The sequence below is a fragment of the Apteryx mantelli genome, chromosome 9, assembly GCF_036417845.1.
Source record: "Apteryx mantelli isolate bAptMan1 chromosome 9, bAptMan1.hap1, whole genome shotgun sequence".
Lineage (NCBI taxonomy): Eukaryota > Metazoa > Chordata > Aves > Apterygiformes > Apterygidae > Apteryx > Apteryx mantelli.
The window spans coordinates 26,647,931-26,672,815 of record NC_089986.1 but is presented as its reverse complement, the minus strand read 5'-3'; the positions used below and the strand labels follow the sequence as shown (position 1 = coordinate 26,672,815).

The window sequence follows — 24,885 nt, the reverse complement described above, 5'->3', positions numbered from 1 at the left end:
GTAAATGTCCTTTGACTTAAATGGTTCCCCACAGTAGAAAGACAGGGACAATCTGATGTGAATATACTTGGCTTTAGGCTTCAAACTCCAGTCTGTGCTCCCTCATGCCAGGTTTAATTTCTTTTCCTCCTTCCTTCAGACGGTTGAGACTTACAAAGACTGGACACATACAGAACTGCCTGGAAATTAGTACTTTCTCCAAGGAGCATGTTAAAAAGGTAAGGATGAGCTTTTGCTGGATCAAGACTAATTCCTCGGAGTGGCCCAGACTTCCTTTCCTCTTAAACGCAGGCCTTCTCAAAGCAGCAAATGCCTGAGTTTAGAAACTAATCCACTTTCCAAATGACATACACTTGATAATCTGCGAGTTTCCTTAGGATAAGATTGGAGTAAGTAGTATCCTGATCTCAGTAACCCAGTGCTGGCTGACTGGTAGGTCATGTCCTTTTACTTAGAGGAGAAGTAGAGAAATACTGCCTCTGCAAGCCTCAGATATAGGCTAGGGATTTAAAAATATATATAAACCCTTCATAAACAGTCGTTTTTTGGTGAATACTGATTTTGTAGTGCTGGAAAATAGTGAATTATTAATGGCATGTAAAATAATAAAATGGTGTTGAGAACAGACCAAACGTAACATAGAATCCAAGTGACTTTAATATGTAATGTAGAATATGGTAACTAAAATATAATACATAAAGCATATATACATCAGATATGACTTATATGAAAAATAGTTAACAAAATATGTTAAACATAGCATATAAATGCATGTATCTTAATTACATAAATCATATGTATTGAAAATTTTGTTAATCTGCTACTCAGATTTTTAAACAGTACATGCTTCAGATTTCCTCCCCATTCTTGAACTCAGTAAGTTTGCAAGAGCCCTCTTTTTAGGGGCATATACATGCACACTGTGCATGTAGATGCTCCCCTCCAAAAGTACCACTGGTCTGTATCTCTTTTATTAAGTGGAAATTGGAATATGTAACATTTTTCTCTTTCAAATATCCTTCAGTTTAACTGCAGCTTTACTGTGCTTCCTGTGCATTTGCTGCAAAGCATGGACATTTACAATATCTTGCCACCAAACACTCTGACCTACTCAGAACAATGAAGCACTGTATGTGAAGCAAGATATTACTCTGGTACTTTTTGCTAAGTTCATATCATTCATATTTGAGTGGAATGCCCAAAGCCCATTTTAATACTCTGCTCTTAGAAGGAACACTTACCTGACAGTGTATATATGTCTGATATTTCTGCCTACATTTTTTCCTGCCATTTTTATTAGTATTGGATTAATTACTCTCCAGTTATGTAAGGTGGTGAGTGTTCTCTCCATTTGCAGCAGCCAGCAGAGTTTTATTAAGTGTACTCAGGTACCTGATGCTTCATACTTGAAGTTTCAATCTATACGCTGGGAGTTCCCAAAACACCTCCGAGATTCCAGTGAATTCTACGTTAAAATAAGGAATGTGAGGGCATGATGTCTTTAGCAGACAATAGCTTTTTAAAAATAATCCTTTTTTGAACATTTTTGTGTTCACATTGTAGTGAACCATGAGAGGGGAAAATTTGTTTTTCGAGGTTGTCCTTAGCACATAAGGTGTTGTTCTTTAATTATTATTCTGATCTTATATGTGCACACAGCTTGTCACTGCTTCCATTCTTGTAAAAGCAGGACAAGAAATATATGATCCGTTTCATAGAAACTGATCTGAAATATCATAGCCACAAAAATCTGTGCAGAGGTTTTCATCATTTATCTTAATTTTCTGTATACATATTATCCATTTAAAAATTTAAAAGCTATCTAACACCAAAGGGAAGTGATAATATGTTAGGCTGAAAGCAAGCCATAGGAACTTGTTCTCACAGCTACACACCACATATGAAATGAGCTTTCACTTTAGATGGGTTAATTTCGCCAGCCCAGCTTCCTTTCCTAACTGAGGAAATACTGCTTGTGAAATATAATAAGTTTAAAGATCCTCCCCTGAACCAGTTTGCAGCCAGGCCTGGTAAGCACCTGGTTCATTTTGGTTTTGAGAAGGTAGGTTTTCCTTTAGTTGTTCAAATGAAGAATGATTCAGCCCTGAAGATTTTTGAGCTTCCCCCAACATTGCACTGGCATTCATGTAACTCCACAGGGAGAACTAGAATAGACTACCCACAGGCATTTTTTTCGTGGTGTGTAATACAGATCCCCAGTTGTTCCTTTGGCAGCATGGGTTGAACCCAGGACCTCTGAATCTCAGAGCACACTTACTGCTAGAACTAAATGCGACCACAAGCTCAAACGCTGCAGGTGGCTCATAAATCTGTCTCTTCCCCCAGACAGCAGAGTGTGCATGTGAAACTGTGCAATATGTATGTCAATGCAGGTCCTACATAAGAGGAGTAAAAGTTCAATTTCCCTGTCTGCCCTGGTTCCCTGTGACTTGTATCACAAGGGCACCGCTGGCCCAGCAGGGACAGTGCTGCTGAGCACAGCTTTAAGGTCGGTGAGGAGAGCAGGAGAAAAAGCCCTGCAGAGGGGAAGCTATTTGCACTGGGCATGAAGGGCAGAGAAAGATCTGGGTACTTTTAATGTAAGCAGTGGCAGGAACTGGGTAGATCTGACAGACAAATAGGACTTACAGGGAGAAGAGCAACAGAAAGGGAAAGAAGACACCAATTAAAAAGATAAGTAATGTTAGACAAATCATTTGTTGCTCTGTGCCTCTATGAGACAGCAAAAGCAACACTGTCTGCTTTGTAAAGCAGCTTGAGAGTTGTAGGGGAACTGTACAATGTAGGAGCAAAGTGACTTTTCTCCTTCTGTTGCCTTCCTTCTTCTCCATGCTGTTGATTTCTCAGTCTGAAATCCAGAGAAGAGATGAGCAGTGTGCTACTGGGCCAAGAAATTCTGCCTCTGTGCTCTCTTGAGGCTCTGTGCCTCAGCTGCTGTTACTACAAAGAGAGCTGGTGAGGGAAGATGGCGAAGAGGCTAAGTGTAGTAATTCCAAAGGGAAGGGGATCACTCGTGTGAGGAACAACTTGTTTTTATACAGCCCCTTTTTGTTACTGGAATGTAAAGCCCTATATTTAGTATTATTTTATTAGCCCAAATATGACGTGACTCTTAGCGTTTTAGGAAAGCATGCCTGTATGATGAACTGTTTGGAATTTCAAGCTTTCATATTCTGAATGGCAATTCTGAGCAGTCTTCAGAGGCTTATTTTTGTGCCATGGAAGAAGGCCCTGGGCATCCCTAATCTGTAGTCTAGGGAGATACTTACTTACTCTGGTAAATTGAATATATTCTGAAAGATGCCTTGTTTTGGCAGTCTTGGAGCATTGGAGAGAGAACGTCTCTTATGGGTAATTGTAGAGTAATACTGAGAAAGTGCATACAATATCTAGTGCGTGTGATTTCATTTTACAGCATCCCAGTCTTGACGCATTATGCTTTCTTTCAATAACTCCAGATTCTGCAAAATGTAGACATCAGTCAAATAGTCTGGTTATATATTCTTACCGTTCTGAATTATTTAAGGTAGAAATCATCTAAGTTTAGACATCAAAAAGTTAGGCATCTAATGTAAGGTTTTTGTCTAGGAGCCTTCCATTGTCAATAGAGAGAGTGGAGTATTTTCATGAGGTGATTCATCACCTTCTGCAGTTATTTGTCTTCTTCTATTGACTATGGGCAAGGTGTGGACAGTTACCTAGATGGCTAAAGCCAAATAAGATTAATTCCTCGCCCCTACCCCAGTGAATTTTAGGCATAAGTGGGAACTAAGGGTGCCCTCTTCTGTATCTAGGTGTGTACTCCCTGTGGAGTCAGGAAGGAATTATTTTTCCTTGCTTCATTCCCCAGCCTTGTAGGTCCTTCTTCCACTTTGCCCTGAGACAGCATGTGTTAAATACTGTCTGAGGCAGGATACAAGATCAGGAGATTGTTATGATCTCTTCAAACCTACTAAGGCCAGATGGGACCATGTGATGATTTGGTTCCACCTGCAGAGTACAGGATTTTGATTTACCTCCAGAGTTTTAAACAGTCAAATTGTGTATGAAAATAATGACTGTTCTGTTAAACTGACTCTAAGCGCTCCTTTATAAAAAATGAAAATTGGATTAACAGTGTATTCTACCGGGCATTTTGAGACTGGTTTCTAAATTAGAAAATAAGATCTATATAAGATTAAGTACAGCCACTGTCTGGGATAAAAGCAACATGTTTTCTCTCCTTTAAAACAGAATCAAATAACTTATCTTTTTGAAAGTAATTTTCAAGCACACCTCTTTGTCCTATTCACCATTTCTGCTACATGATAAATACATGTCTTTGGACAATATAGGGCATATTATATTATGCTTCCTCATATTTTTATTTGCATATTTACAAAATTCTTTTCCCCAGGCAGTAAATCTTGCCATACTAATGCAATCTGTACTCTAGAATCTTGTTGCTTTAAGATGATTAAACAGTTGCAATAAAATATATAAAGCATTTCTGTAAAATCCAAGAAAAATTAATACAATTGAAAAGAATTTTACCTCCTCATAATGACTGTCCAAGTGAGTGCTCATTCTGCACATACCTGTGTTTTAAAAATACAGTAGCATTTTCAGCTGTCAGGTGGCACAATATGACAGAAATATGCTATCTCTTTTTGTTAAAACTTCTTGTCATGGCACAACTTTCTTCAAAATCTTATTGAAGTTAAAAAAAAATAAATAAAAGAATGTTAGTTACGGCCAATCTGCAAACAGGGTTTCAAGAGTGTGAAGTTGTCATGAACTCTTAACTCTATTAGTCAGTTAGACAGACTAGCATGATTTTTCACTGTGGCAGGGTCTCTAGAGGGAAATCCTTGAGTCTGGCATCGATGTGACATCATGACGGGATGTCATGCTGTATAACATATGAGGTGGCAGCATCCATATCTACAAGTGGATTCTTCAGTGTTGCACCTGCAATATAAGCAGAAACATCCTAAGTGTTCACACATCTATTTCCATTTTTTATTCAACAATATATTGTTGAAAGAATGAGTGAAGGAAAATAGCTAATGACAGGAATAAAAACAGGCTACTTCCAGAGAGCAGCTGGGGCCAAATTAGCGATGTCATAAGAGTTTCCGATTTTGTTGATTCAAAATGCCAATAGTGTTTCAGTCACAGAATACTGTAGTGCTCAGCCCTTTCTGTGACTCTAGTAAACCTGTAACACTAAAATTGAGCAAATAGGTACAGGTGGATCCACCTGTTTCTCTCTACAATTATTCATGTGTCACCTTGCAGGAGGCCAGGGCAGGCCTGGCAGAGTCCTTTGCCAGGGCTCTCCGAAGTGGCTTGCTTTGTGGGTTGGAAACCACTGATTTATAGAAGCTCAGGATTAGATTTTGAATCAGGTGATAGAAGAAAGAATATGCCCACTCTTCATACAGACATCTCTCGTGAAGGAACAGCCGTAGGTATTCCTGAAAAATAATACCAAATTAGCCAGCCTGGACCTCTCTGGTGTATTGAGACTTAACAGCTTGTTTGAGTGTGAGCTCTTGTAGCTGTCATTCAGAGTATGGCTATTTCTGCACTCTGATTCCTTCCTGCCAGCTGCTAATATCTCCCTGTTGCAAGAAGGGGGCAACAGAAAGGTGAGTGGGCAGGCAGAGGAGTGCAGTCTGCCTGATGAACGGAGGGGTGCAGTGTAGGGAGTTGCTGCGAGGGGACTCGTTCACCAGAGTCACCGCTATACCAGCAGGATCTCGTTCTTAGCATGTTCTCAGTGCAAGCTCTTAAGTAAAAACTACCTTTATTTATATTTCAGCTCATATAAACAGAAGACACTTCCTTACTCCCTCAAGGCTGAAGTGGTTATTCTTACTCAGCGACTCGTGCTTACGGTCCACTGTACACAACCAGCCTGCCTTATTTCTCAGGCAGCAGCATAAGCGGCTAAGGTGTGCCCCTGTTCAGAGTGGCCAGGAATAGCTACGTTCCTGACTGCTCTCCTGACCCAGGCATGCTTCCCAAGCAGGGAGGAGGCCTTAATCCTTCGAGAAGCCCTAACACAAATACCACTGCAGCATTTGAGCAGCCAGCACAGGAATTTGTGATTTTCATAAGCTTACTGCGGTTTATTATTCTTAATCTGGAGACTGTTTTTCCATGCACTCGAAGTGAGCAATGAACCAATTTGCCCCATGTAGCACTGTGCAGTACAGCCTGGAAACTGTCAGGGTGTTGCCAGTTCATTAATGTGTGACACAGGATTCCCTCACGGGAGGCAAATCAGCAGGACTGCCAGGGGAGCTCTGACACCTAGTGGCTGATCTTTCATTTTTCAAACCCTAAATACGAAATCTTGCTGTGTCTCTGGAACAGTAGCCTCAGGCAGCAAGTCCTTGCTCCAATATTTTTGCATGATAGATGTGTTTCCGTGGCTGGGCTTTGTATTTCAAGATTGATGAAGGCAGGTCGACTGCAGTGAGGAGTTTATCAGGTAGACTCACAACTTCAGGCATTCCTACGGTTGTTGCTCACAAGTACAGTTTCTTTGCCATGCCCCAGCCATCCAGGATGCTTGCTAATGATGAGAGCTTTGGAACATGAAAATCCCCACATTACCTGAATGCTGGCAGTGCCCCAAAAACTGAAGAGGTTAGCATGTGCCTGGAAAACTGATCTGAAAAGCTGCTAAGTGTGAGGGCATTCCAGCTGTTTGGATTGCTGTGTTTTTTTCTATTGTGTCCTGTCTTCAGAGGCGCATGTCTGTCATCCTGTAAAGTAGAGTGGTTTGCAGATCTCTGAAGCCTCATCTGCTGTGAAAAATCTCACCAAAGTCCTGTTGCCTCTGTGAGATAAGTGTCATTTCTGTTTTACAGTGAGGTAAACAACAGACTCAGGGTGGTGAAGTACTTATTCAAAGTATTAACAGGTCCATGTCGGAGTTAGTAACAGGATGCAGTTCTCGATGTGTGTTCCCTGCTCTGAGCCCTAGGGCATGCGTCTTTCTCCTTGACAGCCCAGAAGACAAGGACAGGAGAAGATATAAAGCCTCTGGTAGCAATTGTGAGAAATGTCCACCGTGCAGATCTCACTTGGTGATCCGCATTGTTATGAACTCAAAATGCAGCTTGTGATCACTGAAAAATCCTAAAACACTTGTGAGCATCTTGGCCTTGAAAAGACTACAGAAAGGATTTTGATAGTTAGGCACACCCAGTGTTCGTGTCCTGTTTGCAGTGTATCACCTGGCGTAGGCTGGCTTGTTCGCTATTAGGGACTCAGAAAGTTTAAGCCAGAAGGACGTTAATGATTACGTTACTTAAGCAGTTAACTCATTTCGTGAAGCAGTGTGTGGTCAGCTGGTGAGCACCAGGTGGCACAGCAGAGCAGGAATACCAGGCGGGTGAATGGAGCGGGTTGCAGCAGGGCAGGAGATCTGGTGCTGGCCTTTCAGGTCCAAACAGCGTGCCTGGCGGTGCAGGAGAGGTGTCCAGTCTGTAATTTCTGAGGTCACTCATCATCATCGTTACAGATTGGTTCAGTTCCCTGGCAGAGTGTTTTACTTTTTAATATTTCCTAGGCAGCTTATTTCATTTGCAGATTCCCTAGAATTTGCGAGTGAGTGTCATCTCAGCCTTTACTGACATTAATTAGTTCCTTCTATTAATTCTCCCTTTGTGATTCAGTTTTGGTGATATCTCAGCTTTACCTGACAACTAAAACTGTGAGATAGTCTCAGTGATGTCCAAACTCTCAGTTCCTTTCTTGTACAAGCACATTTGAAGATCTGTTGTTTGTGATGTGACTTTTTCTTCTATCAGTTGAATTTCTAAGCCTCTCTGTACATGCTTTGAATTTTGTGATAATTTTTCTTTTTGAACCTTATTCTTTTTGAATCTTACCTTACGTTTTCTACATGTTATCTAAGAAATATAACATTTGTGATCGTTTGTTCACTGCAGCAGAATACTGGCCCTTTAAGGCCCAAAGGGATGCTGTGCAAGATCGGTTCCTCATGTGCCTAAGGCAATTTGTTTAAAAATATTTGATGTAGCCTTTGCTAGGGAGAAGAGTGTCTTGGGAGCTGTTAATGTCAGGGACAAGCTAAAACGTAGAAAACTCAGGCCACTGATCCTTTAAGGGCCTGGGATGAAGAATCCTGTAGCAAGGCAATATAAGGTCTCTCCTTATCTTGTCCGGGACAAAGGTATGTCTGTGTTACAGCCTCGAATTCAGGGTCATTACATGAGTGAACCGTGTATCCTGACAAAGATTGGGCTAATGTGCACTCCCAAGCTAGCCGAAGAGGCTGCTGATTGCAGTTGAAGGGGAACAGGAGAGGGAGATTTAAATCGTGGAAGCCAGGACTGGAAAACTAATGACAGCACCAGTAAAGAGATTAATAACGACCTTAACCCCATCCCCCTAAAAAAGCTGATGAACTTAATTTAAATAGACGTTGGGAAAGGGAAATTGAGGCAGGCTTTTTGCAGGAGTTGTTTCTACCGTGACAGAGTGCCTCGAAGCCTTCTTTGTCTACCCTGGTCATTTGAATTGCTATAACCTTGATGCCAAGGTTGTTTAATAGCTCTGCTTTAGCATTATCAGGCAGAGCTAATTGCACCAGCTGGTTATGTAGATTAGAAGTTAGCTGGGAATTTCTTGCCAGAATTATTTTCAGATAGGGAATACACTGCTTTTCAGAAGTTTAGATTTTCTTTGGGAAAATTCAGTTCTACTGGAAAAAAAATCCTTCCAGGAAAACAGGAAAAATGACTCCCTGCATAGAGGCCTTGCCAGTTAAGAGTGCAGAACTGGTTGTAACGAGCAGGCACAAAAGAAATGGACAGTCTATCTCAATGATCTGCAGTGGACTTATTCAGAAGCTCTCTTTCTGTGAAAAATAATGTATTAAAAAATTGTAATCACAAATTAGCAGATTTAAAAAATATATATACTTTGCAGGAAGGGTTTTCATTTCCCACTGAGCCACCTCAGTTTCTCAGGGCATGTATCATTTCTGTATAGTGCTATGAGCAACTGTGCACACTAACAAAAAAGTACTATGATTTCTATTCAGAAGCACATTTTGTACAAAACTTTTAGTATTACTGGCAATACTAGGTTGGATTTCAGTCCTGCTAAAGACTGACCACTCACAAGGAAAGGGTTTGCAGCTATGTCAGTGCCCCATGAGTTAAGAGGAACTCTGCATAAGGCCTTAGGGATCTTCATCGTGTAAATCAGTCCTTCATGTAATATTTTCACTCTGAACACTATATATTTTTGCTTGCTTGCAGACCTCAAATTTTCAACCTGAGTCGGAATCAGCTTTGGACAGAAAAGAAGTACAGTCCAGGCACTACTTCCTGTCCTTCTCCAGCATTTATATGCCACTCCAGAGGTACTCAGAAACCAAAGCACTGTTTTATAGGTAGAACAGAAGTTCCCTCATTGCTCAAGGACCAGGACTGTACTACATATTTTGCCACCGTGCAGTTATGCACAGATCAGCATGCTGAGGTTTGACCTGACAAACAGCAATGTTGCCGGAAGCCACCTGTATAAAAACGCATACTTTTCATTCCCAGGGAAACAAGAAGCTATACTCTAAAAACTGTTTTTGCTGCTATAAGCTACATCTGCGCTGGAAATGCTGTGCCAGTGTAATAGTATAATACATAGTATCTATGCTGACAAAGCACTCCCAGGGTGGACCTACCCTAACCTACTAACCCCTTCTTTCCCCAAGCTACACAGGAAAAAAAACCACAGAAATTAAAAACAGACAGAGCCTCTTCAACTATTTCTTGTAGGAGTGACGTAGTCATGTAGTAGTAATGTAGGCTGGTTGCTCTGCTGGGGATCAGCTCAGTGTGTGTCCGTCTCCATGATTCAGTGACAAACTGCAAATGTTAGGCAGCTGCTTTTCCCTGCCTTCTTTAGCTGCATCACATGTACTTCACCTGAGACCAGTATTTTTCACTACCTTCATGACTATATTCCTTCTCTGAGTTTTTTTCAGCAGATCCATCCTAACAAATTTCACCATGGAAGATGAGTTAGTGAAAGTATTTCATGAGCATGTGTACAAATGGGATTACAATATCATAATATAGCTGATATACTGTATAGACATTTTTCGTCTTTTTTCTTTCTTTTTAATCATAAATGACTTAAATGGCATCCTTTCAAAACTTACCCCTGGGAGAGATAGTGTCTGAGCCTGTGATTTTCTATTGTACTTTCATAGGTAGCCAACTGTCCCCATAAGTCAAAATATCTTATCACCACATGCTTAGTGCATGTGATTACATGGGCAGGGTCAGGCTGTCTGTATTTGTGCCTGTAATCTCTGGTTCCAAACAAAGTTTGCAGATCTGCTGCCAGGTTTGCAGCTCATTTCCATCCTCATTGTCTGCTTCACAGCTCACGTTCAACCTCTCAGTCAAGGTCACAGTCTAGAAATCAATTTTCAGTGCTTCCATCACGCTTTCCTCAACCTGATTTCTTTCCTTATCTCTCTTTATGAAAGAGCTGCTTGCACAGACCTGTCTGATGCATGAGACAAATTCTCATGTGCAAAATCTTTGCCAAATAGGAGGCCTAGAATAAAATGGTCTGTAAATAATCTCTTCCCCTAGCTATTATAAGCCTTTCAGCTTATTTATACTGGATACTTGCTTGAATCTTGTCAATGCTGCATTTTGCTGCTGTTGGTAATAAAGGCAGTAGTCTCCCAAATTCTCCTGTTTTTCAAGAAGATATCTTCTACAGGCAGCTAGCGCGGTTAGAGTTGCATCTGGCTCATTGATTGCTAAGTGCAAGCTGGCTGTGTCTGCAGGGCACAGTCAGCTTGGATCACACTGAATCTTGCATCATCTTTGTGTTGCACTCTGTGATGTTTACTGACTTGCTAACAAGACCCTAGCAATCATTTGTAGGTGCCAAACTGGTTTAAGTCTGTTTGCAGTTAACTTTCCTGAGCCAGCTCCTTTCCTTCTGCTGGGTATAGCCCGCTATCCTGCCAGTCATTGCAGTGCTATCTTCAATTCAAATTCTCTCTCTGGCCTCACATCCAGGCTGTATCTACGTTGGATCTATTTTGTGGATAAAATCCTTTTATTCATATGACTAAACTTTTATTTCGTGCTCTGTACATTATACTTCCCATGTACCAAAATTTTCCTTTCTTCTGGCCTTCATAAGCACAGTCTTGCCTGTTCATATCCACTCAGGATGTTGTCACAAAGATGGGATTCTTCTATTTGGCTATGCTCACCTGGATGTCCGGCACTTTGCATACTTTCTCTGTCTTCTCTTACTCTGTAACATCCAACATTAGCTTTGTTCTTCCTTCCAAGGCTTGTCAGAGCCAATCGCTGTCCTGTCAATCCTAGACTGCCTAGGTGTTGATTCCTGTTTATGAATAGCCAGCAATGCCGGTCCACGTCGCCTCATTGTTACGTTTCCCAAGTAGTAATTTAATGTTTTCTTCTATGTGGCTTGCTGTGTTTGGAAGTCCTTCCTTAAAAGTATGGCAGCACTTGATGCTTCAGTTTCTAATGGACTGACAGGTGTTATCTCATTGTTTCCTTGTACTCTATCATCTGTCTGTACCGTCTGTGGGTGTTTGGTTTATATTATCATTTCTAGATTGTAAGCTCTTTGAGGCACACACCCAAAAGTTGATCTTCATTTATATCGCACTTAACATCAGGGCAGAGGGGGAATAAAGGGCAAAAAATTGGACATCTGGGTCTGGAGTATGCAGGCATGGCTGTAATACATATGTGGTCTTTACTCTTTGAATTTGCAAAACTAAACTTGAAATTGAATCTTTTCCTATCCAGCTTTGCAGGCTAATTTGTTTTGTTGGCAAGGGAAATATTTTCTTCAGTTGACCTTCCCATGCCTTGTAACTGTGTTTTTAACCACAGTTCACACATTTGACCTCATAACAGACAGCCTAAGCATTAAAAATGTATGAGGCACTAGTATGAGGGGCAAGTGAATGGCTGCATTAGCACTAAAGCTGTGGTGGGCTTGAATTATTGATAGAAAGGGTGATTTTTACTTTCCTTTTAGCTATTGAATAATAAATTAAAAGCTGCACTGTAAGATTATTTTCATTACTCACAGAAATGACTTGTTCAGTTAAAGAGAGTGAGGAGAACAAATGAAAACTGCCCTGGGGTGGCAAATAAATTAGACTTAAAAATTTTAGGCTCTAGAGTATTTACTCATTTTGGACATATCTTCCAATAAATGTTTAGATTTAACATAAGTAATATGGAGTGGTTTGTATAATTTAGGAGATATGAATATACTTTGTTTTCTCTGAATTTAACTGTGATGCTGTCAATGCATTTTAGCAATGGAGAACAACTGGTGTGTGTTTGGTTAGCTGGTGCCCATGCTAACCTAAATAACACGTTATTTAATGAAAATTACCAGACTGACTAATTCCTGCATATCCAGTCTTTTTAACTGTAATGTTATTGAATCTTTCAGTCTTCTCATGTGTGGTGTGCCACACTGAGATGTCGCCATCTGTGTAGCCCTAAAGAAGTATAAAGTTTGTTTGGTTTTGCTTTTCCTATTTAGTTTGATTGCAGTAAAAATAACCTCTATGTAAATGTTTCCAGGGATTAATAATCTGCTTTGCTTTCCACACTGCCTTTGGCCATCAGATCTCCTGGCTGGTTATTAGTGCACCCAGCAAGGATCCTGTAGCAGCGTGCTGTTGATCATCAGTAGCATTCTTACTGAAGGTATTAGATGGTCACAGTTGCCCTAAATTTTGAATAGATTGAGTTACTTTTGCATTTTCGCTTGTGCTGCTGTCCTGCAGGGCTGGATGATGTTGACTTTGAACTGCACAGCTCCCTTTCAGTCAGCTTTGAACTTTTTTCAGCACAGACTTAGCAAGTATCTGTAGGCTGACTAGGCAGCTTTCTACTTATATCCCTTTAGCAACAATTTGGAAAAGAGAAAGACAGTGAGCTTCCTTCAACTGCAATTATTCCATATGCGCGTTACAGCCACTATGGAAAGGTGGGACTTCCAAAATAGTACATTTCTTCCATTCTTCTGTTGGTATTTTCTTAGTAAAAGAACCCAAAGTAACACAGTTGTCAGTATTGCTTCATCTAAGCATCTCAAACTTATGTTTTAATCACATTAGCTATTGATCTAGAACCCACTCAAATCCCTAGAAATATCTCCGTGGATTCGCATCAGTCTTTATAATGTCTGTTGGTGGGAGACTTTCCATTTAATACAGCAAATCAGGATGGGATTTATGCAGAATGTTACCCCTTAGCAACCACACAGAGTGAGCAATACCAGTGCACTTCTCAACACAGCCTTCCTGTGTGACTCAGCCTTCAGCTATCCAGCTTCTATCGCTGTGCATGTTCAGGTCAAGAGTTCTCACAGAGATGGCAGGATTTGGTAAATTTTGTGATGCTGACATCTGTCTCTGCTGATAAGAGGAAAAAACAGCTAGTGTGAGTTCGCTTTGAGTAGGTTGCTGAGTGACTATGCAAGGGTAAAATAGAAATATGTACCACTGACCTACTTAGTGCTGAAGTCTCCATGTTCCATTATTGATGAGTTGATCTACTTAATGTCATCCTTGTTGTATGCAGTTAGTTCAGTGGCAGGGTGATTTCAGCTATTCTTTCACTTGCAGACTAATGTAGTTAGAATATCCCTGTTTTACAGTCTGATATTCCCACCCAGTGGACTACATGCAGCTGAAATATATATGCTAGGTCAAAATTTTGGATATGATTTTAAGATCTGAATTTAGGCACACAAGATTATAAATTTTAGCCTGAATGATTTATTTAGGACTATAAGGAAAAGCTCTGGTGATGCTGGAGTCTTGTGCTTTGAGCTCCCAGTTTAGAACTGGTCAAGATGGGGAATTGTTTGTTTTTTTTAAGACAGTCTCTGCAGAATTCTGAAGTATTGGCATTATCTTTTTGGGTTTTTTATGTTATTAGACCAGCACTAGCAATGGACCATGCTTTTCTGTGTTAAAGAAACTCAATTACCTCTGACCAGCTAAAAAAGCAGGCTGTGATCCCAATAGAATTAAGATTAAAATTTCATTTTTGTGTGTGTGTTTTAAACAGATCTGTTTTCAAAACTTACTTTTGGATTCAGTACATGTCACGCTGATAATGAGAGATGTGAATATAGAGTTATATCTTGCCTAGTATAAATGACTCAGTTCACGTTGCTGAAGGAGATGATTTTAATTTTGGAAGCAAACTTTTTTTTAACTGTCAGGACTGGGAGTGTGATAAATGGAATTGTCGGCTATGCTTTGTGCGAATGGAGGGTGGAGGGGGAGGAGGGGAAGAGGAAGACTTCCTGTGCTATGTTTAACAGTTTATGATGTAAAAACAGCAATTGGTCTTGACTCTAATTTAAAGTTCTTTAAGTATGATGACCTTGTTATTTAGAAATTGACTGTATGGCTCTATGAGTTTAGATTAATAGTCCCTCTTAGAAAAACAGGAAGACAAAACAGTGACTTGGGTTAGGACACCTCTTGGTAAACACTTCAGGGTAGGCAAAGGGCAAATGCCTGAATTATTTTCTTTGGGTTTCTTACCTTCTAGGTTCCTGCCAAGCTGACTAGCTTGCATTGCCATTTATGGGAAACAAGAGGTCACAAGGGCTATGAACTATGATTTTATGTTGAGAGATGAGGAAATTCTGCTGAAGGGAAGTGAGTGTCCCATACAAACTCCTTTAGAGTGCTAAAGGAGTTGCGCCATCCTTGGCATCTCTTACAGATGAACACCTCCCCATTAAGTTAGATATACTGCAGACTTTTCCTATTTTAACTTACTTCTTTTCAGACATTATGCTTCTTTCCTAATGCTAGATATTAAACACACCAGCTGCCTGTGAAGACTGACTTTCTGTTAACAGCTATTCCCAAAAGCCTGGAAGGGTGAGCCACAGATGTTGAATCCAGGCAGATCTGCTTGGATAACCGTGGTGAGCACACATGATCCTACCAGTATTGCTGGGCCTGCTCTAGAAGGAGGCTCAACCCAGAGGCAAATGAAAAGATAAAAGCACAAGTGCGGCTAAGTTTTCTGCAGTAACATGCAAGCTGTGCCCAGCACTGCACTGCATGGAGAAGAGAGCAGTTCCGTGTGATCTCTCCATTCCTCCATTTGAGTCACTGACGCAGGCTGCTCTCTTATTTCCAGTCCTATAGAATTGTTCTGCCAACCGGGGATGGACCAATATGAATGTGTGACTCCGAAATGTTGCCAAATTTTGATAATGTCATGAATGCTGCTCACTTTTAGCTCAGACAGCTCGATACCACTGATTGCAAGAGAGTGAAAGGTACAAGAGTATTTGGATTGTTCTTCACTTGTCCTGTTTTTATTTTCTTCCATAAGCATTCTCTCCTGGTCACTACTGGGAAGAAGATAAATGGGGCTTTCATCTGATCCAATGTGGGTGTTCTGCGTAGTCACATAAATACAAGTTTTGAATGTCTAATATATTATAAAAGTATTCATCCTAAAAATCTGTCTGTCTAACATAACTGTCTGTCTATCATAACTGTCTCTCTCTCTCTTCCTGACTCACTCAGGAGAATAGACTTCCTCAGGAAGACTCTTGAATTACAGAAGGTGTGAGTTGAGCTTTGTGAAATACTGCTAAGAAATTCCAGAATCTTGTAGTTTCTGTTAGAGCATTTGTTACAAATTGAGTCTAAGCCTTTATTCTTTGCTCATCTATAATTTTTTTTGAAATAAGCCTCATTGATATCCCAGTTGAGCTGAGTACAGTTTTTTCAAATTTGCGATTTTGTTAAAAACACAAAAGTTTTGTGAGTGTTTTCAGTTAGCTCTCAGGGCATAGATGGCCACAATGGCTTCCAGAACGCAGTAAAGGCAATCATTCACTGCTTTGTGCTCTTAGGTATTTATGCTTGTGGAAATGTGGTTATGAAATAATACCAAGTTATAAATTAATGGAGGATTCAGAGTTGCATCTTCGGAAGTATTTGACAACCGTGCGCAAAACAGAAAAGAATCAGTCCCACCCGTGATCCCTTCCCATCTTAAGAGTTTGTGTTTGAAGAAAGGCCTGAACCTTTCAAGCAAAATCAGGTCTATTGCTAGCTTTTCCCTAACATGGAACATTTCTTCAGCATTGTTCAGGGAGGAGGGAGTTTAGTCCTTTGCTAGTAATAACCTTAAGTGTGGAAACCTCTTTGAAGAGAAATCAAACAACAGTCACAGGAAAGTGGAAGTGAGTTTTCTTGAAGAAGCAGATGTAGCACCGCTGCCTATCAGTTCAGCCACTTGAGAAATCTCTTATACTCAGCTGTAGTAGGGGAAATTACTGGTTTTGTCAGCTAGCAGAAGGGAAATTTGAAAGCACATCTGAAAAGAGTGGAGAAATGTTCTAATAACGAGATGTTACATATTAGCTTCCCGATACTGTAATACTGAAACTGGACAGGTAGAACAGTGAAGAAAGAAATTGATGTTATAGTAATGAACCTTTCTGATTTTTGGACTAATACCCATATTTATATTCTGAGTAAGATGGATTTTCCAGGCATATTTGTCCCCAAAAAAGGATGAAAAATACTTTGTGTAAATTTATAACTTTGCAGAATTTTCTTCAATTGATTATGCTGCTTTGGATATTTTTGTTACAGTAGACTTAAGCCCATATTATATAGTACTAGGAAACTATTTCCTGTAAAATGTGAGGAGTCTCCTGTCTGAAAGCATAGTAAAGCAGTGTTTCCAACTAGAATGCCATTTGCATCATTGAAACTTGATAATAGTCAGGTGCTTAATCAACTGAAGGATTTTCTTCCTGTGCGCTAAAGAAAGCTGCCTCTATGGTAGGATTTTTTTTTCATTATGAAATGTGTTCATATGAGAGTATTATTCATAGTTCTATTGTGTCCACTTCAAATTTTTATGCCTCTATTTAATTATAACACTAGGTGGGTTGTTGAGTGATAGGATGAGTGATAAATTGCCGTGAGAAGTTTACTGATTTTATACCCTGTGGATGATTGCTATGTGACATTCTTATTAGATAACAAAATACTTTTTTACAGATTTCCTAAGCCTATTCAATTAAAGGAGGATTGAGACTGTATCACATGCCTGCAAATCAGGTTAAGGGCTAGATGTTCTCTGTGCTTTGAGGCAAAGAGACATATAGTTAAGAGAAGTGGAGATGCACCAAGGGCAGCAGAAGAGGGAAAAGAAAAGAAGCCTTTCTGGAAGTCTTGCAGTCCAAAGAGCATACAAGGAAAGACAGAGGGAGGTGGATAAGGAACTGTTCTATCTAGAACCTCTTTCCTGGGGGCAGCACGTAAAGTTGATACTGCTTCTAGCAATGTTGTCTTCAAGTCTGCATCTCTTTCCCTCTTGCAAAAGAGAATCAGTGCTAAGAAAGGTGAAAGAGGCAGTAGGAGCAGGGCAGCACCACGAAACTGTGAAGAACTTGGGTGTGATGCCTGGAAGTAAGGAAATTTGGCACCACATTCTGATGGAGAGTGCTCAGGGTCTAAGATTGCCAGAAGGCAATTTTCTTGAAAAAGATTGTTTTTGCTGAGCTGGTTTTTTTGCAGAGCGGTGGGGAAACCAGTCTTAAACATGTTCAGGAATCCTTTATTTCTCTCTCTGAACCATAGTTTGGTGGCACAGGATTACAAACACACTCATCTATTCTAAATTCTTCTCTCCACTTAAGATAACTTTTCTGTAGCATTTTTCAAAAGCTTCATGAATAATTGAAAAGAAACTAGTAAGAGAAGGTCAGTGGTAATTTACTAAGCCAGTAATTCTTGTAACTCAACATTAGGAGGTGGCAGTTAATTTCTAACAATACTACCCCTGTTGTCTGAGTCCTTCTAGGCAAAGAACCAGAATACATTTCCAAACTAATTGGAAGCTACATGAAGCATTCATTCTTTTAATACATGTAGCATCCCATCTGAAATCACAGTGGCTAACGGTGCATTTATTAATAGAACCAGCCTCAAAGACTTAACAGTTCAACTGAGTCGAGCAATGTGATTCTTGAACCAAAGCCTGTGCCCCCTCTCTCCCACAGACATGCTAGCATGAAAAAGCTGTATGATGGCTGGACTGTGCAGCAGACTGTGGAAAGGGAATGCAGAAGGATGGTACGTGGCCTATGCACTGTCAGGAGCCGTGCTTTTCAGCAGATCACTGCAATGGAGTCAGAAGTGGATTTGAAATTGCAGTTACTGCTCCATGATCTGTGGGCTGTTATTCAGATTGTGGATTAAGCAGACTGTGCACGCAGGGCTAGCTAAGGTGCACCATGATGTGAATGTGCAGAGCCGTGCTGCATCTGCTGCTGCGCGCAGTCTTGTGGGCTCTCCCAGCTTCGCCTGGCTTGCTTAGCTCCTACAGCAGGCCAGGCCAGGTGCAAGCAGTTCCATGCAACAAACGTTTGGTCCAGCTGCGCTGCCTCCCAAGAGCCCATATTATCTATGCTTTTTCATTATCCTGGTCTTCTCAGCCCAAATAACAGAGCCCAGATAACAGAGAGCTGTCAGCACCTGAAGAAACCTGTGCCTCCTAGGGACATAGAAGCAGCTGTTGTGTTGACTAGGGAGAACCTCCTAGGGGCTCTTTGCACATGGCCTGTATGTCCAGGGCGTATGCAGGAAAGCATTATGTGACTCTGAGAAGTGCAACAAAAGAAATGCACAGAGAATTGCTAAGTTGTGCTGCTGAGTTTATTGCCAACATTTTACTTACAGGTTTCCAAGATGTCCGTAAAGCACAACAATTTGGGTTGCTGTTTTTAGGACTATACAAGTTACAGCATCCCTTTAACTTCCTTCAGTTGCAGTAACTATAGCTCAGTGCAGGAAGTCTGGCCACCACCTCCATTTTGGAACTCAACCGAGGACTTCTTAAATTGCCAAAAGGTCCATCTGGTATATAACATTCATCCTGCTCAGACCAAGTGGCACTGGCTTACAGGGGATCATGTACCTCCCTTTGCTGATTCCTCATTGCTGGCTTGCTTGTTTCTTAGTTCAGGTAAAGAAAAACCCAGCCATTCTCTTAGGCTTATCTCCTGCCGCTGTCCCCCAGGCCTTTTCTGGGCAGCAGTAGCAAAATAAGTACTTTTAGAGTGCAGTCCTCCAGGAGACTGGTTGTACCTTTCAAGAAGGTATCTCTAGAGTTCAAAATATATAACCAGGGTAAATGTCATGATTTATTATTTGTTTTTGACTTTCAGCATAAAGATCTGAATGTTTGCTAGGTGAAAAATCATAATTACGGTCTACATTCAGCCAGGTGATTTACAATCATTTCATTTGAATTTCCTAGTTTCCCATTACTTTTGGTAGAATGTCAAGAATAACATCAGCTAAAAAAATGGAGAAACTGGTTGTTACTCTGTTTTTTTGCCGGTAGTGTCTGACAGCGTGGGCACCTTGGAAATTCCATCGTCTACCTGAACAGAAGCCAGGCTGTAACTGAGGTCACTCTGCTGCTCAGCATTAGGCCAGTAATAGAGTTACTATCCAGTACAATTTATAGACTTCTCCATTCTTCCTTTAGCAAATGAAGGAAGGCAGAATGCTTCCTGACTTACGCCACATTTCAGCACAGGGGGATCCTGCCCTGCTGATGGGAGGCGATAAGAACACAGCTCGGTGCAGCGTGCTTCAGTCAGTACCTCAATTACTGGGCACTGCTCTATGTTTCCAAAGACAGTGACTAATAGGAGAGCGATGGGGATTGGTGAAATCGATTTCTGAGGAAATATTGCAGGTTCAAAGCGCAGTATCCTGTCAGTTTAAATCAATCAAAGTCCCTAATGATGTTCACTGGTTGTTAGGCTGAAAATGAACTACAGGATTTGGCCCTGCAAAAGTACAACTTCCCTAAAACATAACTAAGGCAGAGAGAGGAGCAGCAGAATGGGAGAGACATTAAGGTAGACATTGGTAACTGTAAGGACTACAACCAGGCTAGAATGAGGAAGGTGTTAACAGAAGGTGATTAGAATGGTGGAACCTCCCTTTTCTGATCATTAAATGTAGATTTTTTTGGAGGGTTCAGAAATACACTGCAGAGCAGCATTTCACAACTTGGGGTTCGGGGATTACTACTGGTAGCTAAAACATTAAAGCATGGCTAGTAAAACATTTAAGAAAACGAAAGCATTCGTTTTCCCAAGAAAATGAACAAAATGTAGGAAAATAGAAGTAATGAATGAACAGTGAATATTTAGACAAACTTTTATTACATTAAATAAGAGTTATGTGGTCCCTGTACTTCTTTTCAGAAGCTGCTTCATCCTTGGAATTTTATTTTTATATTTGAAAGACTAAATGGCCCTTCAATTAAGAAGTTTGAGAAACACCACAGTAGAGACTAGTCTTACTTGGGAAATTGTGCCAGCATTTTGTTTCTGTCATTTGATGGCTATTTGATTGAACTTCTGTGGTTCCTGGACATTAGAATTTCTCTATACCCTGGTGGGAACACTGTCTTTATCTTTTATAATACAAGAAGCGTAAGCTTCAGAGGTCTGGGGTGCAGTAGACAGAATTTGCATTCCCCAGTGTAATCATTAATGCAGTAGACAGCAGGGTTGACCTCTAGAGTCCTTCTCTCTGTGATTATTTTATTACTGCCAACTCTTTTGCTTAATCTGAACCTCTAGCTTGTTTTTAGCCTGTGTTCCCACCAAAGGATACTGTACAAACTTCTTCTAAGGGGCACAAGCCTATGTATAATATCATTAGGAAGTTTAAAAGTCATTTTGTTTGACAATCAAAATGGGTTCGTATAATTTGGGATGCTTTACCAGGGCTTGAAAGACATTTATCTAGAACTTTTGGAGGGGGAAGGAGGAGCCAAGGAGCATACTGGGACATCTACATTTCTAAAATTTCTTCTGAGCTTCAAGATCATAGTACTAAAATCCAATCTTGAGGTCTGTATATGGATGCATTTGGGGCTAGAAAAACTGGGAATGCCGAACAAGTACTTCTGCAATGCATATACTGCCCTTTTTTCCTGCTGTATATGGGAAGAATGGTTGCATATTAACTTTATTTTTACATTTTTATATCACTTTTTCTTCCTTTTCAGTGTCTGTACATATGTATCTCTATATGCATAAAATCTTGTAACATAAAGCTTTCATGTTTCTATCATTCTCATATAGCACTCAATCTGCAATAAATGTAATTTTTAAATGAACCTCATCCATTCCTAATTTGTGTTTCAAGGATATCACTCAATCATAGAGTCTAGCTGTCATCCACTTCAATAAACGCCGAAGGGAAAACTAGCATATCTTTCTCTAACAGGAAAATGAGACTTTATTAGTTTTGTCACATGGTTTCTTAAGTCAAACAGCTTTTGGATTCTGAAAAAAAACTAAGTGCACTTTTAAATTTGTAAGTTCAATTCATTAGGTGTTCTGAATTTTACAGATTATAACTAAAGAGCACTTTGGAGAGCTGAGATGATTGAAGCACTATCTTGTTAATGACTGAAGCTTGAAGAAATCTCTCAAAAACCCTTAAATTGCAACCTGGCTGTTTCCTTTTTTTGCTATCTTAGTTGCTTAGCAAGCTACTTCTAAATACCTAATCACTCTTGCAAACTAACCTAACCAGCCTTGCCCTGATCAGATACAAATCCATGTAAAAACATTCCCTTGTTACTCAGGAAGCTGTAAATTTGGGGGGGTTGCAAGATGCGTTTTGTAGGTGGTTAGACCACTGTCTTAATTATAAATGGGTTTCAGGGAGTTGGTTGCTATAGCAACAGGCTACTTAGTGTTTTTTCCAGCACAAAGCCCAACTTGCCTGAACGTCCAAGGGAAAACAGAATGGTTAAGGAAGGGAAATTCGGCTTGCATCTGTCTGAGCACCACAAATTGCAGCATCCTCTATTTCAAGGAAGCAGACCAGAGAGCGGCTCCTTTTCCTCAATGTTTTTCCTGCCATTCAGAACCCCCCTTTGATGTTTGTGTAAAATACATCCATCCCTTATTGCAGAAATGCAACTGCACCAAGGTTAATTAAGGATGACACCCACTGAAACATTTCCTAGAAGAACAGTTGAAAGCAGAGGGCAAAACTGCTCTTAGCAAGCTGGAATTGTGAAAATTGTGATGCAGTGCTTTGTCTGGAGTGTTTCCAGCTGTAAATGAGGCTCCCTCTCTCCTTTCTGAAGTCAGGTAGAATTTGTTTTGCCATCGATTTCCCTGCAAACATCTCCCTGGTTGTGGATCACAGCCCAGAAACCACCTTGGCTTGATTTTTTCCCCTTTGTTGGCTGTGAGATGGAAAAACACAAGGTGGGGGAGGGGAACAAAAAAAATCCTTAATCCTGCCTAACCTTCGTCTCTTGTTCCCCACTCCTTGTCTCCTTTGGTCACCACCTGCACCTCTGCTGATGTGACCAAAGCAAGAAGCGAAGGCTCAGTCCTGCAGTTGCTGGGGGTGTTAGGTGGGTTCACCTGGCTCTCGTGGGCACGGCGCAGCGGGTGCTGGGCCAGCCGGTCTGTTCTAGCGTGCTGAGCACTGGCGTTTCGTTTTGTGCATCGTCTTTTGCAGCGAGCTGCAGACAGGGATTCTGCAGAGGCTGCACGTCTCCTCTGCAGGCTCAAGCAGGGAGGGGGAGAGGAGCGCGGGTGCCGGTGTGGCCTGGATGGAGCAAAGGGCCTGGGCTAAATCATGGCTTTGCTTCCTTGGTGTGCAATTGCTTTCCCAGCTCTTTCCCACCCCTTCCGGCTCAGCCAGCCATGTGGGGACCTTCTGAGACTGCAGGGGGGGATGCATCTGCCCGAAGAGGGGTTGTCAGGCTCTTGGGGTTGGGAAGAATTGTCTGGGAGGGATAAAAAGCTTGGGCGGGGGGGAGACGTTGAGCTGTGAGGAGGTTTCAGCTCAGCAGATGTGGAGAAGAGGAGGTGGTTTTGAAGTAGATTGGGTTGACCAGGTGGGAGCAGAAGGAGTGTACAGAATGTGAGAGGGAAGAGTTGAGCCTGTTCAGGGCAAGTTGGTAGGCAGCTGGTCATGAAGGGAAAAGGGCTAGATTTGGAAAGGAAAAAATTGCAGTTAGAGAAGAGTGGTAAAGACGTGACAGGCCGATAAAATCTGTGTTCTCCCAGCTTGCACTCTGTTGTGAAGGGGGGATTGGTCTTATTCTGAGATAAGGACAAAGAGGACCTTCCCTTTTCTTGCATCTCCATTAGTCTTCCCAGTATCTTGATCGGCTACTCCAGTTTCTCCCTTGATGATATAATCACCTTTAAGGAGAGGAGAGCTGATTGTGGGAAGAGAACAACTTGCTGGCTGCAGTCTCATGGTATCACTCATGCAGTTGTCATCACTGGCTGCAACCATCATTAAAGATCCTGCCACAAGATCTTTAAGCTTTACCCAAAGCTGCATGCAGAGAGGCCTAGATTTAATGCCTTACTCCATAACAAGGTTCTCTAACATACAGTGCTTCTTTGCTTACTGTCCTAGGCTGCATTGCTGTCCAAGAACTGGGAAAATCTTTCTCACCCTTAAATGTTGTAAATGAGATGCAGTCCCCATGAATTTGAACGGAATAAGGAGAGACTTGCCACTTCAGATGTATACAGTCTCGCCTTTCTTGAAGAACTGACAAGGAGAATTGCTTAAAAAGGAACAGCCTCCCAAGAGACCTGAGGGGGAACAGCGCTCGTTTTGGTTACTTACTTAAGAGCGCCCCGTGTCTGAGAAATGCAGTTCATTGTGCAGGCTCCCTGTGCTACCGTTCATCAGCATTGACTCGTGATGGCAGTGGTGCTTTCTGCCTTTCATTGTGACAGTCAAATTTTTTTGCTCCTACTTTAGTCAGATTTAAAATTTATTTTTTTCAAGAAAAATGCCTAAGTGGGCACCAAGTGGCATCTAGTGGCACCAAGGATTCCTGTGCTTTTTATCTCCCTGGACCAAAACCACCAGTCTTACTAATTTGTGGAGGTGTTGTTTATTGAGCAACATTGTGCAGAGGTCCTGGCCTCACACACCGAAGCATGGCCTCTGCCCTAAGTGTACAGTCACAGCAGTGTTCATAACCTCTCAGGTGTCACCAGGCCACAAAAGGGCCATTGCCTGTTTCAGGAACAAATGGACGTCAGAAAAGGAGGAACTTAAATATTTTGGAGGATATAAAAATCAAAATTGACACAGACAGTACAACAGACATCAGATTTTAAGAGGCACCTGAAAGAAACCCACTGAAACAATGCATAACACAAATCAGATGTTGCCCTGTGACTTTGAAGTTTATATGTATAATTGAGTTTAGAAAAGGCTTTGACAAACTAGGGAGCGCTAAACCCAGATGCCCAGAAGGAGCCACTGCCTAGCTCAGAGAGTGCTGGTTGCCAGAAGCTGGGAGGTTATTTCAGGTTTGGAAATTCTGTATTTGCCCTGTTTCTTGCACTCCTTTCCCAAGCACCTACTACTGCCCCCTGGCAGAGGCAGGATGCAAAGCTGTTTGGAGGACCCTAGTTCTACCCCTCTCCACGTGTTCTTAAAGAAAGAAGGGATCAGGGGTTTTGCATTTAAGATCCAAGAAGCTGAGGCTACCAGGCTCTTCCTCCTACTCATTTGTGACTAGCTGGCTGGTGAATATATACAGCAGCAGATTCGTCCAGAGCATTCTCACAGAATCAGAGGGCTGACGATCTGCTTTGCATTCAGTGTTTCCATGACTGGATTCAAGATGGGGCTAGATCCTCTCTTGTCTGAATGAAGAGGCCTGCTCTTGTAGGTAGATACCAGCCTCTCACTTTCCCCTCCTTCCCACC

The 24,885-nt window shown here is 41.3% G+C and overlaps 1 protein-coding gene across 1 annotated transcript in view; it reads right to left on the bottom strand.

Moving 5' to 3' along the window:
* Positions 1–653: 653 nt before the first annotated feature.
* The window catches only part of AMER3 (APC membrane recruitment protein 3), a 32,683-nt gene continuing 8,451 nt past the window's right edge, over positions 654–24,885 (bottom strand). Inside the window, exon 2 of the mRNA XM_013943003.2 lies at positions 654–4,971. Within this exon, the coding sequence (XP_013798457.2) occupies positions 4,960–4,971 (12 nt within the window). The 3' untranslated portion in view covers positions 654–4,959. The remainder of the gene's footprint in view (positions 4,972–24,885) is intronic.